Raw genomic sequence first — 24,099 nt, forward strand, 5'->3', positions numbered from 1 at the left:
TTGGAGTTTGGATATGACTGGCAGGGTGTGACAGCACTGCAGTCCGTAAGACAGGGTTCTATGGGAGGACAGGAACTCACCCTTAGGCAAGGGAATCCGTGGAGGGGCATCGGCCAGGCCCAAGATAGGGTTACTTAATCCAGACTTACCGCTAAAAGACAATGGGATACTGTGTCTGTGTCTGACATGAGAGTGGTCAGCAGAGTCAAGTGTGAACTGTCACTGAAAGAGGTCTGAGAGGAGACTGCGAGCTATAGAGAGGCCAACACCCCACTCCACCTGCCACAGAAGTAGTATGATACCACTTTCCCAAGGGTCAGTACCCAGGTTCACAATTTATCAAAATCCAGTTCTGTCCTGAAATCAAAATGCTCACTTGCTGGCAGAAATGTCTTCATCAAAGAGTCAAAAAGGAAAGGAAAGGAAATAAAATGGCGCTCAAAGATTCTGTTTTTGTTGCATCCAATGACTGAGACTAAAAGCTTGCAAAGACAAAACAGCCTTGACTTTTCAAACACTGCCCCTAAAGAGCACAAACGACAGCAAGACATGGGGCTGAAGATGTGGGGTAGGGAGGAAAGGGAAATGAAAGAAGAGCCACAAAAAGGAAAATGTTGTGCTCCTGGAAATGAAACTTCATGATGTTGGGACTCCCCTTATGACCCTAGGGACTGACTCAGCACATACTGATAAAATGCTAAAGTCAATTCATTTAGAAGTAAAATTAGGTTTCCCTCCAGCTCTTGTCACCTATTTTTCTCCCTTGGGTGTTTTCATGTCTATTCTCTCATAGTTCTTAGAGTCCCTAGTGACCCCGCTGAGCAGCCCTGGATTTTTATTTTCAGAGGAAAGCAGGTGCCCAAGATTGTTTCCCACCTTGAGGATAAAATCAAACTCTTAATTAAGGAAGGTAAGTGATAATAGAAGGGGGGTCATTAATACAGAATTCAGAGAATATGTTAGAGGATTTTTCAAGCATTCTGTAAACATCAGATTCTGCAAAAGATTCCTTAGTAAATATACTGCCTTTTATAATTATTATTATTACTACTGCTGTTGCTTCATTTGATTATCCCTCAATCTTCAATCACAAGGTGAGCGGCTTTCTCATTTAGGACAAATTACTAAATACTTAAGGACTATTTTATAAGCATCTAAAAACTGACTCCAAGAAATACTTTTGCCTTGAAATAGTTCCCTTCTCAAGAATGATGGAAGAATGGAAGAAATACTACATTGCTATCTGTCCCATTACACATATACTTCCTCTTAAGAATGGAAATGAAAATTTCTTTTCCTATGAGACATGTCATAATAATGAAGTTATTAATAAACTAAGATGCACAACCTAAATCTGCCCAGGAAAGCTTCTATTCTTACTGATTTGGAAAATATGGAAAACATGGGGTTTTCTGGGGTGGACTTTTATCAAGTAAACAAATAATTAAATAAAAAGTGTAAACACTCCTCTAATTCCAACATTCCCAGATGGCAAGTTTAGTTAAAGGGTCAGCTGTTTGAACTCTTTACGATGTTACCAGTTAAATGTAAATGACATACAACTGGTTGCAGTATGAGAATTTAAAAAATCTTTTTTCTACATTGGCTAGTTGATAAACGGCTTGAAAGTTTGCAAAAAAGGAAGAAAGAAGAGAGATACGACCAACTGGTGTCGGAAGTCTTACAAGGGTACCATGATCGCTTGAATGTGAGAGGCGATAAAATGCCTTTCCTCTTATATGATTTACCACATCAGAGAAACTCATGACACTAAAGGAGAACAAAGTAGAAAAGAGAGAAGGGAAAAGAGGGCAATAAATGAAAATGATGAAAAGAGAAAAAAGAAAAGGAAAACATGTATGGTCCAAGCAAGCAACCATTTCATGAACACCCTTGACCAGATTTTGATGCTAGGCTCGTGAGTTCACACCTGGAGGTTTTGGTCCCCTGAAGACTCTCCCCATTCCCTTTTCTTCTCTCTCAGTCTCTCTCATGGACAACAGTGACAAAGAATTACAGTAAAAGCTTCTTATTTGGGGGGAAATATGGAGCAAAAAGACTCATCTTCGGCTTTTCTAGGTTTCCAAAGGACTAATAACTGGATAAAAAAAATAAAGATTGTACCATTGTTCCCTTATAACTTTAGAGCAGGGGTTCTTAATCAGGGGTCTGTGAGCTTGAAATGAAATTTTTAAAAAACATTCTCATGGGGACATGTTGGTGCAAGTGTGATATATTTATTAAATAATACATAGAATAGTGTGGACTTAGTAAGGGGTCCATGGTTTTCACCTGACTGGCAAAAGGGTCCATGGAACGAAAAATGTAAATAACCCCTGCTTTAGCAGGACTAAGGAGACCTCGTTTCTTTGAGCTCCCGTGTTTTTTTTAGGTTTCTCTCTGAGGTGCTTCAGGATCTTCTGCCCCCACCAAAAGAGAATAAGTACACCACTGGAAATCCCCTGAGCAAGCTAGCACATGCTGTACCAAAATATTGTGCCTTTGCTTTGTTCTTTTACATCTTCACAACTAAAGGAAAGAGATACAATCAAAATCATAGTCCACTTAAATGATAAACAAGAGAATTTAAAGAGACATGGCCCGATTACACGCCCACTGAGTGACAATCTGTAAGCAATTTATGAGACCTGGGTTGGTGCACAGATTTAATTTGTGATTTCTCCTTCAGCACTTTTAGTTATCATTACAGCTTTCTTGAAAGTATATTCAATGCACAAAGCATTGTGATTTTGTGAAACAGGCTTATGACTTTCTAACTAAGTTTTCAAAACAAGATTAGAAACAAGGACACAAATTATTACAAGACACACAAAACTGTCACTCTGTATTTGGTTTGGAGGATGTTTTAAATGCCCAGGAGATGGAAGAGATAGAATATGTTCTCTTCAATTGGATCCTTGCTCTGAAATATTCCCTGTAGTTGTCATCCAGAGCTTGGCTCCCACTGAGTTTGCCTCAGAACTAAAGAATTTCCAGAGACTGGCACAAAGGCCCTACCTCCTCTCTCCGCATTTTATTAGATGGTCACAATAACCATAATGACACGACTACCTTACTCATGCAGCTTTCAAGAACTTTCTGGTTTCTTTTTATATGCTCAGGGTTATTTTTTATCTTTCTTAACTTAGAAGTTTCCACAAGCCCAAAGGCCCAATTCTACCCTATGACAGTGAATCAAATAGAAGTCTATAACTTACCATCTACTCAACTTCTCTGCAGTCATCATTTTATAATCACAATCTTGTGCTTTCTTTCCAAAAGAGAGACACTGTGAATCAAGAAGGGGGCATTTTATGGGCTGAATCCAGATTGGATTACTCATTTGAAGATCTGAGCAGAGTTATGTCTTACAGAAGCATTGTCTGACATTAACTGTTCTTGCAAAAATCCCTATCAGCCAGTGCCTCTGAACACTAATAACAGTTTAAAGAAAACATCCAACAAGATCCCCAAGAAGACACCTAAGCTTAACAAACACGTCCACCTTAACCAGAAGGCCACTTTGGGAACAATTTTGAGTGGCAGACAAGTTTAGAGAAAGTCCGAATCATCTGCATTACTGTCTCAGTCTTCTGTCCTGTGTATGTGGGTACCAGCGTGTGGTGTGGCAACCAGATTTTCCAAATAGAATCCTATTTTAAATACAGAAACTATTTTATCTGCTTGTCAGCAGACCTTTTTCTAAGGAATAGATAGTAAAGATTTTAGACTTTACAGACCACATAGTCTCTGTCTCAGTTACTCAACCCTGATGGTATAACCCCCAAAGAGTGATAGAAAATATGAAACAAATGGGCAAAGCTGCATTCCAGTTAAGTCTTTATTCACAAAAACAGGCAGTATGCCAAATTTAGCCCCTGAACTGTAATTTGCAGACCCCTGCATTAAACAAATAATTCTTGAATGCTGTTATAATGAGTGTGGGTAAGTTCTAGGGATACACAGGGAACAAACCACCAAAAAATCACTGTTCTTGCCAAAGTCCCTAGTGTGTGTGTTCAGAGGTTGAAGGGGAGCTATTTAAAATAACCTTGTAATAAATAACTTCATAAAGCCCAGAATATTTTTTAAAGCAAACCTCACTCCAACCAAACAATTGATTAGCTTTTTAAGTTTAGATTTTATCTTGCAATTTTTTTCAAGTGGACCCATTTCACACTCTAGCCTGAAATAGCACGAACCTAGATGTGAATACAGTTTAGGGGCTACAAGACTACCCCAGAGGTATAATAATTTAAAATGGTCTATCCTTTGATTTCTTCTCTCTCTGCTTACAGGAGCAATACTTTTAACCAGACTTCCTGTTTCTGGCACTTGCCTCCTTTTTCGCTGTGTTTATACTCCCCCTGTCTGTGGCTAAATAAGTATAAAGCTGTAGACCGAAGTATTGCTCAGTCTCTCACATTCATTTGTACACATGCCTGCTCTCTCCTCTCTTCCTCTCAGAATGACAATTCTATGTACAGCTTTTGGTATGGTTTTCTATTTACTCCATGCCGTTTCTGGAGAAAGTGGCTATGCACAGAATGGTGAGTCATTTCTAACTTTTTTTGAGGATTGGGATTATCTCTAGCATGTGCTTCAGGCTGCTTAATTTCCTAGCCGACTTGAGCTGGGACACTGGGTTGGAAAAGAGTTTGAGAGCTTACTAGACATTTGGTCATTCTGTATACCCCACCAGAACATTATTCTGGGTGGTTTATAAATGAGTATAGCACTGTCAAGAAAGAACATATCTGAATGACTCTAAAAATGTAGCTCTTAAATGTTGATTGATGCCTCTGCTCTTATAAAATGAATACCCATATAGAAGCTATGATGGATGATTGTGCTTGTTGGAAAATCTCCAAGGCAATTTTACCTTGTATAAAAATCAAGTCAGACTTGTTTTGTTGAGCTTTTGAGGAGGTTCCAAAAGCACAACTTTTATGATGAGATAATGTCCAGAAACAACAGTTTCATATGCTTTGACCAGTACTATATGGCCAGTGACTAAACGAGAGTCCAGAACCATATAGGCATTCAATAAATATTTGAAAATTCCTTCAAAATCCTTTAATCTTGGTAGATTCCTTTGGGATCCTCAGAAGATAAATGAATAGAGAAATATGTGAATGAGTTATCTCATTGAACTATGCTTAATAGTCTTCATATCAAGAAATTCACTAGCCTATAATAATTCTCTATGGGAAACCTTAAGCCATTTAGTACCTAGAAGCAGATCCTGCCTGTTTGGTAAATGCATGGTAATTAGGACAAAACAGTAGGCAAAGTGAAGCAGTAGGAGCCAGCGGGATCTTGGGCCACCAACTTGTTCCTACAGATTAAGCCCTTTCACTTTAAGAGCTAAAACTATTTGCCTATAGATGATATCAGGCACATCAAGCTAATGACTCAGCTTTGCTATTTTAATGCCCGTAATTGCTAAGGATGGAAATCCCTAGAATTTTCTCATTAAGGGAATTGTCAGAGGGTTGACATTTTTCAGAGTATGACCATATATGAGTCACATTGTGGCATGGTAAATGTTTGCACAAAGATAGATTGGAACTCAGTGTGGCCCCTACCACGGCATAGTCATATAAATCTTACTCATTTGGGTATGACATATTCTTTTTATTTCTTCCTGGTGGTCAAACTACTTTTAAAAGAGATAAGAATTCTAATTGAAAGCTGTGTTTTCACTACAACTTTTCAAATTTCTGACTTTTTTCTGAAGATCTGAGACATTTTATGTTTAACCACTCATCCACTTGATCATATAAAAATACTTGCAGGTTTGGGGTGTAAGGAATTCACAAACTAATCAACTGCTGTTTGTTAAAATATAGTTTTCTGATAACTGCAAGAATGGTGGTCAAGACACAAAAGGGATACTTTTTTAAAAATCCAAACCATTTAAACATTTCAATCAACTAATTCCATTCTGTAGGAAAAAAACTTCCAAACCTCATTTAGTTCAGTGCCTTGCCTACAACACATATTAATATATATATATGGGTATATTTGTTTAGATAATGAACATTTAAAGAATAGCAGAATAGGTCATTATTCCAAAGTTCTATGTAGTTTCAAAACCATGGTAATAATAAGACTTTCAATTGACATGGAAATTTTTTTATCGGAAAAGTCCCAAAGGTCTCATGTTTATTAACAGGATTAAAATTCTTATTTTACCTTTCATTACTTTTTTCTCAAAGATTTGATGAATGTTGATAGCTAACACTTAACTGGGCACTTACTGGCTGCTAGGCTATGTCTGAGGATATATAGCAAACACATTTTGCCAGATTGGATGACTAAGGTCAGTTAAAGTCCTTTGCTATGTGCTCAGTAACTGCTAGACTAACATCTGAATCCAAATAATAATAATTCAAGTTCTGTTGTATAGGATTGGAGAGAAGGTCCAAAGAAGTGGAAAGGTCAAGAAACTGTGGGCACTGCTATGTAAGGACAGACTGAAACTACCCAAAACCATTCCATATAGAAAGATACCAGCTCTTAGAGATGAACTCAAAGTGCATAAAATTTGGAATGAAGATATTTTGAAATGCAAACCCTAAATGAGGTACTGCCCCTTATTACTTAAGAGTATCAGCAGGAGGAGAGTCATGTCCTATCAATATTGCATACGGAGCCTTTGCTGGCAGCAGAATTGTGAGCTGGATGGATTCTGAGAATGGTCAGAAAGATGGATGCCTGCGGTGGTGAGCAGTGCCCACAGCTTTCATCTAGCAAGGGCTATTTGAGGTTTGTTGCTCGGATTGAACTGTCATTCAGCTGCTTGGTCCACTCAAAATCCCCTTTACTAACTTCCCCACACTCACGGGGTGATATAAGCAAAAAGAGTACTGTTTAGCCTTCAGAACACTCAGTTGGGGGTTGATTTTAGTATATTCTGTATCTAATCCAAAGCCCTAGGTTCCTCTGATTCTCAGGATGGATGGGCATAAATTCCTGGAAGCTCAGCCTCTCGGAGAATGACTTTGGTTTCTCTGGATTTTCTCAGATCCTAGCCGGCATCTATTTGCTGAGGGATTTTTCCAGCCTCACCAAACAGAAGTAGTGTCTAGAAGAGTCATAAGAAGTTCCACCAGATCCAGTCCTGTCAGACCCAATTTCCTCTAATCATATTTGGCATTGACATAACTTAAGGGAAGTTGCCTTAAACAAATATGCACACAATGGAGAAAATCAATAATTAAAATGCCTAATCAATTATTATATGCCTAAATCAAGGGAAAGATCCCTTTAAGAAATGAACTTGTGACTGTAAAGTATTTACCATTGTCCTTCATTTGAAGAAAAAAAATACTTGGGAGGGAATAGATAAAGTTTAGTAACAATGTCAAGGGTTAAATTAGGTAGCCTAGGAATGATGGAGATAAGGTATCTCTATTTGAAATGTACAAACTAACAAGATATTCCAATTTAAAAAAAAGAAAAGAATATGTTCAGGTTCTCATTCTACATCTCTAGTGCACTAATCTAATGGCAAAAATACTTAGAAAGATTATCTGGATGTTATTTATTAATTGTGATGAACTTTTTTTTTATTAGCAAACTCTCTGCTCATTGATTTTTTTGAAACCTCATTCCTCTCCCTACCCTTTAGCCTTCCTTTTTAGATAAAATATAGGCACACTTTCATGTCTGCCATGAAAGCCTGCCATTTTATTAATGTCATTCCAGATTTCAAAAGGATACACTTTTTGCTTCATTAATAGCTGCAGGTTTGTTCCTCCCCAGGAGACGATGAAGATGCAGAAGTGGACTACTCATTCTCTTGTTATAGTCAGTTGTCAGAAATTGGAACCCCGCACTCACTGGTCTGTGCTTTTGAGGACCCGGATGTCAACAGCACCAATCTGGAGTTTGAAATATGGTGAGGAATGGTGGTTTCAGTGGGCACTTAAGAGTCCTCAGTCTCTCCTTTTATGTGCTGCATAACAATAGCCACAGAGTAAAGAGGGTATGACGTAATTACCAAATGTTAAAATCTAATGACTTCCCTAAAGCGTCCTGTAACTCTTTGTCCTTCACCAAAAGACTGAAGTAAAGAAACTCTCATGGTCCATCTTTCAGGTCACGCTGCTGCAGCCATTGATAGTAGGATCTTGGAAATTCCACGTCTCCTAACTTCTCAACAGAATTTAAGTTCTGGTTCTCTTAGAACACTGCCCCTCTACCCCACCCCCCAAAAATTCTGTTTGCCCAGTGTGAACCAATCTCGTGTCATAAATTACACTCTACAGTATAGTCACCTGATTTCTAATCTCAATACAAACTCTTACCAGATATTTGACTGAAGGCAAGTCATGTAACTTCTCTGTGCCTAAGTTTCCTCACTTGTAAAATAAGACATACCTATCTCATATGAAGGTTTTATGACGATTCAATAATTTAATATATGTGAACCACTCAGAAGAAACCTCCAGTGTGTATTGAGTAACAGGAAAGAGGTAATAAGTCAGAACTCTCTGCTTATAGACCTAAATTCCAAACCAAAGCAAAGGCAGTGAATTTTTTTTAAATTTTAATATAGTATTAGTTCTCTAGTGCTCTCTTGATGCAATTTGATTTTAGATAAGTTTTCAAAAAATCCACAGGAATAAATTGACTCTTAGTTTCAAGAAGCGGCACAGAAAAGGCAAAGAAAAAGAGAAAGTTTGAAAGTTTGGTAAGGAATTCAGGGAGTTTTATCCTCTCCCTCATCCTCAAATCATCTCTTGTTGCTAAGGGTTACTATCTTTGGTCACTTGAAAATATTCTCTAACATGAAATTCTGACTCGTGGCTATCTCCAAATTCATATCAGATGACCTAATTTTTAATTAGATTCCTAGTGAGAAAAATGAGTCAAGATCTACCAGTAGTAAAAAAGGGTATCTTAAGTTCTATAGACACTCAGCTAATGCCCCCACAATATATAGTCCAGACAAGTCCTTACATTAACTTCTAGGAGTTTCCTACATCTGTTCACGTAGAGTTTCCTGATGCTTTCATTGAATAAATATGGTCTTGGACTTGAATGTTCTCAGTCTGCTTCTGTCAGTTCACTTGTATAATAGTATCTAGAAATAAAATGGGTTGAAAGAGCAAGAACCTACAATATCCAGGGTCTAGACTGCAACTAGACTCTGCTAAAATAGCCAAAAAATGCATTCATTTTTGGGGGGCAAAATACTCTCCAATCCAGAAGTTTGGTTTTGGGTTCTCTGAACAGCTGGGTGGTGGGCTGGAGGGTTCACCACAGTTTCTCTGGGCAAGGCCAGGGCTGACATTTTAGTCACTTTCACTCACACAGAATTTGACCACACTTGAACAAACTTGTCTGCTTCCTTTAACAAGTCTTTTAGTTTTTCCTGTCATATTTTTTAATCCATTCTTAGCCTCCATTTGGGTTTCTCAACTGGATGCAGATATTTCAATTGAAAGAGGAATTGGTTTAAGACATGTTTTCAGTGTGAAACAGTTAATATATTTAGGGTTCTTCTACAGAGCAACCGTTTTCAAAAAAGGTACCTAAACCGTTTTCAAAAAAGGTACCTAAACCTTGAGAGAAAGATTCATGGACCTCCGAGTTTCAGAGCAGACAATCTATCTCAAATTAAATTCAGTGAAGCAGAGTGCTATACTTAATAGTTAGGTTGGATTTCTTTTCCACAATGAAACTAGCTGTATTGGGCTTATTTTCCTGTTAAGATAAATACATAGTAAGGAAATCAGAAGCCACTGAAAACTCCGCGATCTGACTGAAGTCATTATACATAAGGGTTGTTGATAGAAAACAGGTGGCTGTCTCCCAAGAAGCCCTTTCCTAGATGAATTTACCATCGGGATCTGATCCCCATCCTGCTGCTCCCAGGCTTGGAAACTGGTTTAGTTAGTATTTGATGAGTACATTTTTCTTAGATCTGTCTCTCAGAGACAGAGTTGGATTAATCAAGCATAGAGTTAGATTACTAGCATGCCAGTTGTATTAGTTTACCAGGGTTGCTATGACAAATACTGTAGACTAGTTGGATAAAACAACAGAAATGTATTGTCTCACAGTTTTAGAGACTAAACGTCCAAAATCAAGGTATTGGTAGGCCATGCCTTCTCTGGCATCTATGGCATTCAGATGGTCGTACAGGGCAATCAGCGTCATCCTGAGCTGCCTCTTTCTGTCTCCTCTTGTAGCATCTGCTTACAAGGATTCCAGCCAGATTAAGGCCCACCCTGATTCAATTTAGCCTCATCCAAATAGGATCTTTAAAGATCCCATTTACAAATCAGTCCACACCCACAGGTATAAAGATTAGGACTTAAGTCTTTGTGGAGTGCATGATTTAATCCAGCATACCAACTAACCACTTGACGCTGACAGATGCAATTATGATACTTGCCTCAGGAGCTACAAGAGTTGGTGGTTGGTATGAGTCTCAGGGAAAGACATGTCGATATAAATCCACCCTCCAGAGGTGGGATTTTTCTTTCCCTAGAACTCTAACCAGCTCTCAGTCACCTTGAGTGGCCTGACCAGCACATTGCAGTACTATGGATAAAGCAGAGGTGCTAGAGACACCTAGGTTGACAGCCGAACAGTTAAACTTAACTAGCTCTGTGACTCTGTGACACAGGCAGTTATTTAAACTCTCTGGCCATAATAACTGTCTTGTATTTAGACAGAAACGACTAGTCTCTAGCATATGGTGACATGTAAATGGTAGTTAATTCCCTCAGTTTGAATTGACAGATCTTCCTTAAAAATACAATCAAAAGGCTGTTCAGTAAATGTAAAAGCAACACAAAGAAAAATTTTTGTTGAGTTTTAGACCAATGATATTTGGTTCAGATCTCAAATGGTTACATTTTTAAACTAGTGTCCAACATTTACAAATCTAGATATCTCTTTATAAATCAGATCTGATAGCATTGAGCCTGATGGCTAGAAAAAAAAGTAGCTGGGACTGAATTCTGGCTGCTTCTTATAGATGAACAGTGAAATTTCCAGTTCTGAAGCTGGGCCCACTTCTGTCCTTACCTGCCTAGATCTCACAGGCATTTGAATTCGGGCCTTTGTTGAGGTATTTGCATAGTATTTGGAGACAACTTTTCTACATTCTTGGGGGCACCACACTCACTCCTGTATACCACCTACAGACACCACTTCAAATACACAATTTTTTGTTTTCATCACTTACCACCAATGTCACAGGCTGTACCTGAGATTCTAAGCTTTTCTGGCAATATTTGTCTAGCATTGTTAATTTAGACGTTTCTGCAGTAAACATCCAACCTCAAAGTTTTTCAATGTTTTTGAGCTCGTTGCTTTCTTTCAGGTTCAACCAAGGAGTAAAAGCTGTTTTCCAATATATCTACTTAAAATATCTGTTTATACCAAAAGAGAAATGTATTTGTCATACTAAACCATAAAAGATTGGAAGAGGTTGGGGAGGATGATGGTAGAGAGCAGGATAAGAATCCTATTATATTGTCCCTAGAAGTCCCTCCTTATTTTGAGACCAAGTGAGTGGCTTGGGGTTGATGTCCTCTAGGTAGGACCTACAGGGTCATTAACCTAAAGTACTACTTGGATGCAACAGTGTTCTTTCCTTCCCCCTACCTGCACCCCACCACACCCCCAATATAGCTCCATCCAATAGAAATACAAAGCAAATCACAAATGTAATTTTGTAGTAGCCACATTAGAAAGAAGGAAAAAGAAACAGGGGAAATTAATATTAATAATATCTTTTATTTAACCCAGTATACCCAAAATATTATCATTTGAATGTATAATGAATATGAACAAAAGTATTTTGGATATTTTATATTCTTTTGTTTTCATACTAAATCTTCAAAATCCAGTGTGAATTTTACACTTAGAACATATCTCAGTTCAGACTAGTCCCATTCCAACTGTTCAATAGCCACACGTGGGGTAGTGGCTATTGTATTGGTCAGAACTACTCTAGAACATTCCTAGCCCTCGCAATACCATAGTTAAGAAGGCTCTACATGGTTTTAATTTAATTAAATGAATTGATTGGTTTGGATTGAATGGAGTTGGACCATTCGTAGGAGAACTCTAAGTTTCATCCAACTACAAGAAGCTAGAACCAGTGGCACAAAACAAGGTAGCCTGTTCTAGTTCACAGGGTTTATCTTAATTTCTAGGCATGACTTCCCCTCCCCCCCACACACACATAGGGCAGTTCCTAGAGTTCAAAGCTCTTTCAAGGACGCCCAGGTGTACAGAATAGTCATCTGGTGATCTTTTATTGTGCATTGCTCATGAATCTCATTCATTCAATAGGGAATGAACTGCCATTCTTAGACCTTTTTAGATATCCACAGTATCAGAAACATGCTATATTTTTAAGATCTATAAAGGAATAGTTTGTACATGCTTCATTTATAAACATATTCTAAACTCAAAAATTGAATTAGAAGTCATTAGCCTTCCAATTTCCCTACATCATATGTTGTCCTGTCATTGAGAACACGGGACCCTGCCCCCAATTCTCCCCTTCTATCCTTACCCATCAAATCATGACAATGCTACCATCTTCAGATTTTTCCATTTTATACTCCTCCTAAGTTTGTTTCCTAGGTGTCTATTAAAATTTAATTGTTATTTTTTCCTCTATTCCAAATAGGCAAAAACATCTACTGCAAGAAACACAACTCTCTAGAAATTCACATCCATGCAAACACACCCAACACTTCAGATACCAGTTAATAAAAATATTGTATTTGGGGGAACAATTTTAAGAAATGTTTCACAAAAACTAAATATATTTAACAATTAATAAATTTTAAATTTCTTCACCAGCCCCCAGTTTCTCCATGCCTGCAGGAGCTTAACCAGTCACTCAAAGACCACAGCAGCCCAAAGGTGAAGGATTCTGTGCCTAAATTTGAGTTGTTCTCCCCAGATTTTAAGCCCATATCCATCTCACCTCAGACAGCACAAACATGTTCCTTTTCCTATACTGCATCCAGGAACCATCCCGGGAAGTGCTCCCTTGATCATACGTAGAGAAAACAGTACACACGTCCAACAACACACATGTCTGGATTGTAAACCATTGAGGGCCTTCCTAGCACTCCTCCCTATGATGTTTCTTAAATACCTGATTCAATGGGAAGAAGTCCTTTCATGTAATCAAGCTTATACAGAGTTGTTTGTTTTTTCAGCCAAGATCCCCAGCTATACCTCTTTTGGGAAGTATTTGGCTGGTTTAGGAGCATGCAGAAAAAACCAAATGTAACTGAGGTTATCACAGGAGGGGGAAAGTAAATTGAAGTGAGGAAGGGAATTTTTTTTAAATTTTTTTTTTAATTTTTATTTTATTTATTTATTCCCACACACACACACTCATTGTTTGCACTCACTATCTGCTCTCTCTGTCCATTTACTGTGTGCTTTCTGTGTCTGCTTGTCTTCTCTTTAGGATGAACTGGGAACCAAACCTGGAACCTCCTATGTGGGAGAGAAGCGCTGAATCACTTGAGTCACCTCAGCTCTCTGCTTTTGTTGTATCTCTCATTGTCTTTCTTCTTTGTGTCTCCTTGTTGTGTCAGTTCACTGTGCCTGCTCATCACGCCAGCTTGCTGTCTTGCTTGTCTTCTCCAGGTGGCATCAGGAACCAAACCCGGGAACTCCCATGTGGTAGGCAGGAACTCAATCGCTTGAGCCACATCTACTTCCCAGCAATTTCATTTTTTATTCTGTATTATTTAATTATTATACTGTGAGTATACTTTGTATTAGTTCTATAATTTTATATTGTTTACTAACTTAATTTTATTTCATTTTTCGATAGCACTTCATTCAGGGATAAAATTTATATATGGCGAAATGCACAAATCTTAGTGAGTGTTGAAAAATATATACAACATGTGGCTATCACCTCATTCAAAATATAAACCATTTCTTTTTCCTCATAAGGATGCCTCATGCCCCCTTCCAGTAAATCATCATCATCCATGAGCCATCACAGTTCTGCATCCTATCACCAAAGATTGCTTTTGCTAGCTCCTCATGTCTCACAAATGGAATAATAAGGTGTTTTCTCTTTCCTATCTGACTTCCTTCACCAAAATAGTGTTTTTTAAAACAGATTTATCCCTGTTAATGTGTGTCTCATAGCTCCCCCCCGCCCCTTTTTTTTTATTACAAAGCAGTGACTCCATTCCATGAAAGTTTTCATCCTTTCTCTTCTTGATATCCATTTGGGTATTTTCAAGTTTGGTTTGGGACTATTATTTTTCCAAGTTGCTATTAACATACTTGTACAAGTAATTTTGTAGATATCCACTTTCATTTCTCTAGGGTGAAATCCTCAGCATGAAACTCCTTCCAGTGGTGCAGGAGAATTCCACATTAATGTTCACATTTGGTACTTTTAGTCTTTTTTAATTTTAGGCATTTGAGTGGGTTTGGAATATCTCATTGGGATTTTAAATTACATTTCTCATATAACAAATAATGTTGAGCAACTTTCCATTTATGTTTTGCCTATTTTTCAATCAGTTGTTTATCCTTTTATTATTGATGGTTATGGACACTTTATATATTCTGGATAGAATTCCTTTGTTATATATACATATTGAAACCCTTTTATGCCAATCTATAGCTTGCCATTTCATTTTTTTAATAGTGTTTTTTAAAATTTATTTTTTTTTAAGATTTTTTTAAAATTTATTTCTCTCTCCTTCCCTGCACTCCCCCCCCCCACTTGTCTGCTCTCTGCGTCCATTTGATGTATGTTCTTCTGTGTCTGCTTATATTCTTGTCAGTGGCACCAGGAATCTGTGTCTCTTTTTGTTGTGTCATCTTGCTGCATAAGCTTTCCGTGTGTGTGGCACCACTCCTGGACAGGCTGCCTTTTTTTCGCGCTGGGCCCCTTATGGGGCACACTCCTTGCCCATGGGACTCCCCTACGTGGGTATACCCTTTGTAGGATGGCACTCCTTGCACACATCAGCACTGCGCAGGGGCCAGCTCATCACACGGGTCAGGAGGCCCTGGGTTTGAACCCTGGACCTCCCATATGGTAGGCACACACTCTCTCTGTTGAGCCAAATCTACTTCCCAATAGTGTCTTTTAATAAGCAGAAGGTTTTAATTTTGATGAAGTCCAATATATCATTTTATTTTTATGATTAGTGTTTTTTGTGCCCTTGTTAAGATATCTTTGGTCTTCACCCATGGTCAGAAAAGTATTTTCCTATATTTTTCTTCTAAATGTTTTATAGCCTTAGCCTTTGTATGTAGGTCTATAATCCATCTATAAATAAATAATTTTTGTGTGGGATCAAGATTTGTTTTGTCCACACATTTACTCAGTTATTCCGGGAAAATTTGATTTAAAAAATTCTATGGCTGTGTTGAATTAATTGGGTGTTTGTTTTCAAATCACCATATCTTATATGTGTGTGTTTGTTTTTTAACTCATTGTTCCTTCTATTGATCAATTTATCTATCCTTAAGACTGCACTAAATTGTTCTAATTATCATAGCTCTATAGTAAGTTTTAAATAAAGTGCTCTGAATCTTCCTTTTTGTCCTAATTTCTTAATAGTGTGTTGGCTATTCTGGGTTCTTTGTATTTCCATGTAAATTTTATAATCAACTTCTCAGTCTTAAGAAAAACCTGCCAAGATTTTGATTAATATTTTGTTGAATCTATAGACAAATTTGAGGAAGTTACCTTTTTATCACTACTGAATTTGCTAATCCATGAATATAGCTCTTCATTTATTTTGGTCTTCTTTAATATTGCTCAGCAATGTTTCATAGTTTCAGTGCAGAGACCCTGAAACCACATTTATGAATTTTACTTCTAAGCATTTTATGTTTCTATTGCTATTATAATGGAACTGTTATTTTAAAATTTCATTTTCCAATTGTTTGATGCTGGTCTATAGACATACAACTGACTTTTTTCTATTGATGTTAATGAATTCACTGTATTAGCTCTTGTAGTTTTACTGGAGAATCTTTATATTCTGTGATAAAATTCACCAGTATATTACCATCTGAGCATAGAGTTTTCTTTGGGGAGTAGCTTTTTGATAGTAAATTTAATTTCTTTGGAAGACATTGAAATAGTCAGATATTCAGTTTCTCCTGGGTCAGTTTTACTAACTTTTTAATTGTAAGAATTTTTCCATTACATCTAAGTTGTTAAATTTATAGAAATAAGATTTTTAAAATATTTCCTTATTATACTTTTCAGAGCTGCATGATCATATATGTGACATCTCATCTTATGTTCCTGGTATTGATAATTCATACCTTTGCTTTCTTTTTTTGGCCAGTATTGTTATGGTTTTGCAATTTTATTAATCTTTGCAAAGAGACACTTCTTAGCTTTGTTAATTTTTTCTATTATTTTCCTACTTCTATTTAATTGTTCCCTGCTCTTTTCTCTGTTACTTCTTTCCCTCAACTTACTTTGGGTGCAATTTGTTCATCTTTTTCTGGGTTCTTAAGATAGAAATTGATCCATTTATTTTAAGTCTTTCTCCTTTTCTTAATACGAGAAATTAATTCACTGATTTAACTATAGTCCACACATTTTGATTTGCAGCACTTTTTTCTTTTTTAAAATATATTTTTCTTTTATTTTTAAAAGAGATTACATAAAATGTTACATAAAAAATATAAGGGATACCCATATGCCCCACTCCCCACACCTCCCACTTTTTCGCACATTAACAACTTCTTTCATTAGTGTGGTACATTCAGTGCAACTGATAAACACATTTTGGAGCATTGCCACTAAGCAGGGATTATAGTTTACATTGTAGTTTGCACTCTCCCCCACTCCATTCTGTAGGTTATGGCAGGATACATAATGGCCTTTATCTGTCATTGCAATGTCGTTCAGAACAATTCCAAGTCCTGAAAATGCCCCCATACTATACCTCTTTTTCCCTCTCCCTGCCTTCAGCAACTCCAGTGGCCACTGTCTCCATGTTAATGATATAATTTCTTCCTTTGCTAGAATCATAGTAAGTCTATAGTAGAATATCAGTAAGTCCACTCTAGTCCATATTTTATTCCCCAATCCTGAGGATTCTGGGATGATGATGCCCAATCCCCTCTAAGTGAAAGAGGGCTTCAATCCCATATGACTGATGGATGGGACTTTCTTGCTTACAGTTGTAGGCTCCCTCGGTTCCTTGGTGTGGTGGCTGTCCATCCTCACCTCCTTGTTAGTTATGCTGGGTTAGTCCAATGAACTGGAGAGTAAGTGTTGCAACTCCACTGACGCACAGGGTCCAGATGGCACATGGACTGTCCAGAGATTCAAGTCTCTTAGCTGTAACCAACTCCAAAACCAACTATAGGTTCAAATAGAAGGGACAGAAGAGATGTGTGTAGAGAAGTCATAACTGACTCCAAGTCTGTCACATTCAGAGGACAGACTCCAAAGTAGGGCCACTGGCAAGGCACCAAATTCCAGAGCTATCTGCCATGGCCATAGAACCTGGGTGTCTCCAGACCCCCAGGAGGCCCACTATTTGGAGTAGTATCTACTACTTTGGCTATCTATGAGATCCTGCTGAGATGTGCATAAGCATTACCTCTCTGATGACCTCCCAATTCACTTTGAAGTCTCTTAGCCATAAAACTCATTTGCTCTTTACCATTGATTTGCTGTATTTTCATCATCATTTGGTTAAATTCCCTTTTTTTTCTTCTTTGGCATGCAGTTTACAGTGTATATATAAATATTTTGGATTTTCTCCATGTTATTGTTACTAATTTCTAGGTTAATTCTGCTGTGGTAGAAGTTACTTATCAAAATGATGAAATTTTGAACATATGGTCTAGCATATGTTATACTTTGGTGAATGTTCTCTGCACATTTTATTAGAACATATGCTCTGTAGTTGTTGGGTGTAGTATTTTATAATTTTCTATTACTTCCAAGGGAATTTATAGTGCTGTTCAGATATTCCAAAAACTTACTGATATTTTGTTTATTCATTAACTCCATTATTGAAATGAATTGTTGATCTCCATTAATGATCATGGGTTTTCTATTTCCCCCTATATTTCTATCAGTTTTTGTTTCATGTATTTTGAAACTCTGTTGTTAGGCACACATGAGTTTATGATTGATAAACCTTCCTGAAGAATCGAAACTGCTAACATTATGCATTGTTGGTCTTTATTCTAGTAATATTTCTTGTCATGAAAACCACACTGTCCCCACATATCCCCCACCCCAACACCCTGCACCAATAACTCTCCTCTGATGTATTTGCTCAAAGAACATTCCCACGATTGTAGTTTTAACCATAGACCTACAAGTCACCAGAGTTCACCCCTTCCTCCAGCCCTCCCCCAGTTCCCTGGACAGTCCAGTCCAACCCTCTCTACCTTGCAAACCCTCATATTCCAGCACCATTGACCCCACTCACATCCCTGCAACACTATCACCCCCATCCACTGCCAAATCACCCCCTTCCACCTTATCAGAGGTTTTGCCCAGATTGAGCATTGGCTCACCATACTCTACTCCCTTTCTGTCTCCTGATAACTTATCTTCCAAACTCTAGCTCTATGAGTTTGCTCAATTTGTTTGGTCAAATCAGTGAGGTCATGTAATGTTTGTCCTTTAGTGACTGGCTTACTCCACTCAACATAAGGCTTCAAGATTCATTCATGTTTTCCTGTGTAACAATACTTCATACCTTCTTACCGCTGGGTAATATTCCATTGTATGTATATACTACAATTCGCTTACCAGGTATCTGCTGATGGACACCTGGATTACTTCCAACTTCTGGCAATACTGAGTAATGCTGTTATGAACATTGGTGTGCATATATCTGTTAGTGTCCCTGCTTTCAGTTCTTCTGGGTATATATCCAGTAGTGGGATTGCTGAATCATACGGCAGTTCTGTAGTTAGCTTCCTGAGCAACCACCAAAATACTTTCCACAATGGCTGCACCATTCTACATTCCCACCAACAGTGGATGAGGGTTTTCTTTCCTCCACATCCACTCCAACACTTGTAGTTCTCTGTTTTTTTAATAGCTGCCAGTCTAATAGGTATAATATGATCTTTTATTGCAGTTTTGATTTGCATTTCCCTAATAGCTAGTGATGTCAAGCATCTTTTCATGTGCTTTTTAGCCATTTGTATTTCTTCTTTAAAAAAGTGACTATTCAAATCTCAATTGGAAGCAGAGTGGGCATCACCAGCCCAAAATACTCAAGATTGAGGAATGAACAAATATAAGGGGGAAATGCAACTATGGACTAAAGTAGGCATATTATTATTCTAGTAATAGAAGAACTTTTAACATTGATATAAAGGCAGTGGTCACCAGAGGGTCTGAAGGAAGGAAGAGGGAAGAGTGGGTATAACATGGGGCATTTTGGGGACATTGGAATTGTTATGAATTACTTTGCAATGATGGATACAGGCTATTATACAGTTTGTCCCAAAACCTATAAAATTGGGTGGTGCAAAGTATAAACCATAATGTAAACTACAGACCATAGTTAGTAGCAGTACTTCAACATGTGTTCATCAATTGCAACAAGTGTACCACACTAATGAAAGATTTTGTTAATGGGGAAAAGTGTGAGGGGGAGGGGGTAAGGGATGTGAGAATCCCCTGTACTTTTGATGCAACATTTATGTAATCTAAGTCTTCTTTAAAATAAGAATAAAAAACACATTGTTTAATATTGTTATAGCTATTGAAGCTTTCCTATGTGTACTATTTTCCTAGGATTTCCATATAAATTAGCACAAACTTAATGACTTAAAACAATAGAAATTAATTCTTCCACACTTACAGAGGCAAGAAATTTAAAATCAAGCTGTTGGCAGGGTTAGTTCCTACTTGAGGCTCTAAGGCAGATTCTATTCCTAGGTTTTTGGTGCATCTCTTCTAGCTTCTGCTGTCTGCCAGTAATCCTTAAATTCTTTGGCTTGTAGTTGTATAACCCCAATTTCTTCCTCCATCTCTAAATGGCCTTCTTAACTGTGTTTCTCCTCTGTGTCTGCATATGCCTTCCCCTTTTGTTTCTTATAAGGACACCCATCATTGGATTTAGGACTCACACTTATTCAGGATGATTTCATCCTGAAATCCCTACCTGAATTATGTATACAAAGAAAGTTATTCCAAAAAAGCTTGCCTTCACAGGTTCTAGGGAATAGGACTTGGATGTATCTTTTGGGGAAGTTATTATTCAATTCACTACACTATGCTCTTGATTTCCTGATGTGCTTTTGTCCATCCTTGCATTTTCAGGCTATCTGTATCTTTATATTTAAAGTTTATCTGTTGTACATCAAATATAGGTATGCTTTGCTTTTATTTATACAAGCTGTAGCAGTTTGATATGGTTATGAATTCTAAAAATAGATATTGGATTATGTTTGTAATCTGGTCTGTACCTGAGCGTGATTAAGTTATGATTAGGGCTTTGATTGGGCCATGTCATTAGGGTGTTTAGTCCACACCCACCAAGGTGTGGGGGCTCACAGATAAAAGGCATGGCAAAGGACAGAGTTGAGGGTTTTTGATGTTGGGGTTTGATGCTGAAGCCTCAAACTGGAGCCCCAGGAAGTAAGCCCACAGAGGAAAAAGAAGCAAGCCCCAGGAAGAGAGGAACCCTGAGCCCAGGAAGAGGCAAGTCCTGAGAAGAAAGGAACCCTGAACCCAGAAAGAAACAAGACCCTGGAAGGGAGGAACCCAGGAAGCCTGAACCCTTACAGATGTCAGCAGCCATCTTGCTCCAACATGCGAAAATAGACTTTGTGAGGGAAGTGACTTATACTTTATGGCCTGGTATCTGTAAGCTCCCACCCTGAATAAATACCCTTTATAAAACCAACCTCTTTGGCTAACTAATACACAGGCTAAGAAAACATGCCTTTTGATTAGCGTATTTAGTATTTTTCATTTAATATAAGTAATTAGGTATTTGGGTTTAGGTTTATCACTTTGGCTTTTGTTTTCTATTTATCCATTTTTCCATTACTCTTCTGTTCCTCCTTTTCTGCTTTCTTATGAGTTAATCAAATAATTTTTAGTGATGCAATATTGACTTTTGGGCTACGTCTGTTTTTTAATGATTGCTTTAAGTATTACAGCATTCAACTTTATCAGTATCTCCTTAGATTTAGTATTGTACCATTTCATGCAAAATATAAGAACCTGTTGTGATATAGTTTCATTTAAGTCCTCCCTTCATTTGCACTGTTTTTTAAAAATGTATATTTTTATACATTATACATAGAACAATAACATTATAATATTTACTTTAAGCTGCCAATTATCTTTAAAAATTAAGAGAAGAAAAAACATGCAGTGTTTTACATCTACTAAAAAACACCCTTTCTGCTCTTAATGCCTTTGTGTGGATCTGAAATTCCAATGAATATAATTTCCCTTTGATCTGAAAGAACTTTCTTCAACAAACCCTTTCAGTATTTATTTCTCTGAAAGTGTCTTCATTTTGCCTTCATTTTTGAAGGATTTTTTTTAAAAATACAAGCATTCTGGATTGACAGCATTGGTTTTCTTTTCAGTATTTTAAAGATATTTTCCATTGTCTTCTGGTTTCCATAGTTTCTAATGAGAAGCACTATTTTTCTGGCTACTTTCAGGAATTTCTCTTTACCTTTGGTTTTTAGCAGTTGAACCGTTATGTCTTCTTCAATTTTATACTTCTCGGGTTCACTGAAATTCTTGAATATATAAATTTATATTCTTCAAATATTTTGGGGTATTTGGGGCCATTCTTTCTTTAAGTACTTTTTCATCCACATTATTTCCCTCTTCTTATTCTGCAACATTAATTACATATTTATCTCCCCTTTGATATTGCCCCATAGGTCACTAAGGCTTCCTTTTTGTTATTAAGACTGAATAATGTCTAATTATCTGTCTTCAAATTCACTATATTTTTTCTGGCATCTTCAGTTTGCCATCAAGCTAATCCAATTCAGTCAGTACATTTTTAAAATTTTTAGTTTTTGGACCCTTCAACTAGGATATTGTTGTTTTGTTCTCTTTCATAGTTGTAATTTCTCTGCTAAGATTGTACATCTGTTCAGTAATTATGACCACATTCTCCTTTAAGTCTTTGAACATATTTACGAAAACTGCTTTAATGTCCTTTTTCTCCTTATTTCAATGTCTGGGTCATCTTAGGGTCAATTTCCATTGACTGTTTTTTTGTCTTGACTATGGGTCATATTTTCTTCTTTCTTGCCATTTCTAGTAATTTGTGATTGTAGGAAGAATGCTGTTGATGATAGGGTTTTTTAAAATGCTGGCTCTCTCAACTTCTGTTGTGCTATTAACTTGTCTGGATTATACCCAATTTCTCTCTTTCAATGGCAACGTCTAAAATCTTTACTTACTTCTTTCACCCTTCTACCCATTGCTATCACATAAGTTTCTTGAATTTCCCCCCATACCTGCACAATTATGGGGCTATGTAAGGATTTTAGTGAAGTTTATATGCATATTTGGTATCTTCCTTCTCCATAGCTTTCTCATCTCTAAGCTTTACCCCTTAATATCCAGGTATTCAGGCAGTCCAAACTTTTCCCTCTAATTTCTCATGACATTAATAACGGGGTTTTCTGCTTAAACTCTAGATGCCTTTCACAGGTGAGCTGAGGAGTGCCCTCAGACCAAAACAAAACAAAATAAACATAAATATAAGATTCTTATCCACCCCTTTTTTTTACTAGCATCTTTATTGAGATACAATTAAAATACTATACAATTAACACATATATATTGTACAACCCAGTTATTTTTATTATTTCAAGTGTTTTGCAAGCATCACCATGGTAAATTTTGGAACATTTTCATCACTTCCAAAAATAAACCCATGCCCATTAGCAGTCATCCCAATTTCCCTTCCTCCCCAGCCCTAGGCAATCACTAATCCACTTTTTAATCTAGAGATCTTCCAATGCTGACATTTTATGTAAGTGGAGTCATGCAATACATGTTTTTTTTTATGACTTGCTTCTTTCAGTTAGCATTAATGATTTCAAGATTCACCCATATTGTAGCATATATCAATGCTTCATTATTCTTTATTACTGAGTAATATTCCATTGGATGGATATACCACAATTTATCTATCCTTCCACCGGGTTGTTTCCATTTTTTGATGATTATAAATACTATTGCCTTGAACATTAGTGTACAAGTTTGTGTGTGGACATGTGCTTTCATTTCTTTTGTATATACATGCAAGAGACATTTTAATCTAGAAATTTGTGTGCCCAAACTCTATTTTAATATTACCCACTTTTTTTCTCATTTCTTGCAATTTGTTTTTCCAGAATCTTAGTGAAATTGATGTTTCTAAAGTCAACCTCTTCTATCTTGCAAATATGTTTACTTTACACATTATAAATGCATTCAACAATTATTCAATGGAATTTATTTTATCTATGCCAATTTTGTGCCAGCCCCATATTGAGTGCTGCGGATGCAAAATAAACAAAATGCTCTTTAAGGAGCTTATATCTAGTTGAAGATGTTGAGGGGGCTAGATGCAAACATAGACAATTAGAATATGATTAATATGTATTATAGCAGAGAAAAGCAGAGGCTGCTTTGAGGGCACAGAATAAGGGAACGTTACTCTACCAAAGCATCAAGGAAGACATCACAGAGTATGTGATACTAGTGGGACTCTCCTCAATAATGTAAGAAAGCATAGGGAAAGAAGGACATCTAGACAGAGAGAAGAGCACGTGCAAATGCCCTGCTTTTCTACCTTTTTTAAGAGTGAAATCCCCTCTAGTTTCTGCTTGCTTTTGGTTCCTCTCTAGTGCCTTTAAATAGGATATTTTTTAATATCTTATCCAGAGTTTAAAATAGATATCTATGGTAGGGTCAGTCAGACATGCATTACTCTGTTATTACTGGAACTGGAACTAGTAATTTTTTAAAATAGGAAAAAAAATTAAATAAAATCTATAGTTTTTGGTGTTAGTTGCACAGTAGGCAGCATTCTCCCTTCATCAGTTCCCTGGAGAGGAGGCTAGGGAAGTGACGATCCAATTTCT

General features: G+C 37.1%; 1 protein-coding gene across 3 annotated transcripts in view; it reads left to right on the forward strand.

The window, feature by feature from the left end:
- The first annotated feature begins 4,403 nt into the window (after positions 1-4,403).
- The window catches only part of IL7R (interleukin 7 receptor), a 33,191-nt gene continuing 13,495 nt past the window's right edge, over positions 4,404-24,099 (forward strand). For 2 of the 3 annotated variants that reach the window (XM_004453332.2, XM_004453333.5), the window contains exons 1-2: positions 4,404-4,550; positions 7,771-7,906. In XM_004453332.2, coding sequence (XP_004453389.1) covers positions 4,439-4,550; positions 7,771-7,906 — 248 coding nt within the window. In that variant the 5' untranslated portion in view covers positions 4,404-4,438. Of the gene's footprint in view, positions 4,551-7,754; positions 7,907-24,099 lie in introns of all 3 variants that reach the window. The other variant, XM_012523246.2, reaches the window with a different exon arrangement.

The sequence above is a fragment of the Dasypus novemcinctus genome, chromosome 2, assembly GCF_030445035.2.
Source record: "Dasypus novemcinctus isolate mDasNov1 chromosome 2, mDasNov1.1.hap2, whole genome shotgun sequence".
Taxonomy (NCBI): Eukaryota; Metazoa; Chordata; class Mammalia; order Cingulata; family Dasypodidae; genus Dasypus; species Dasypus novemcinctus.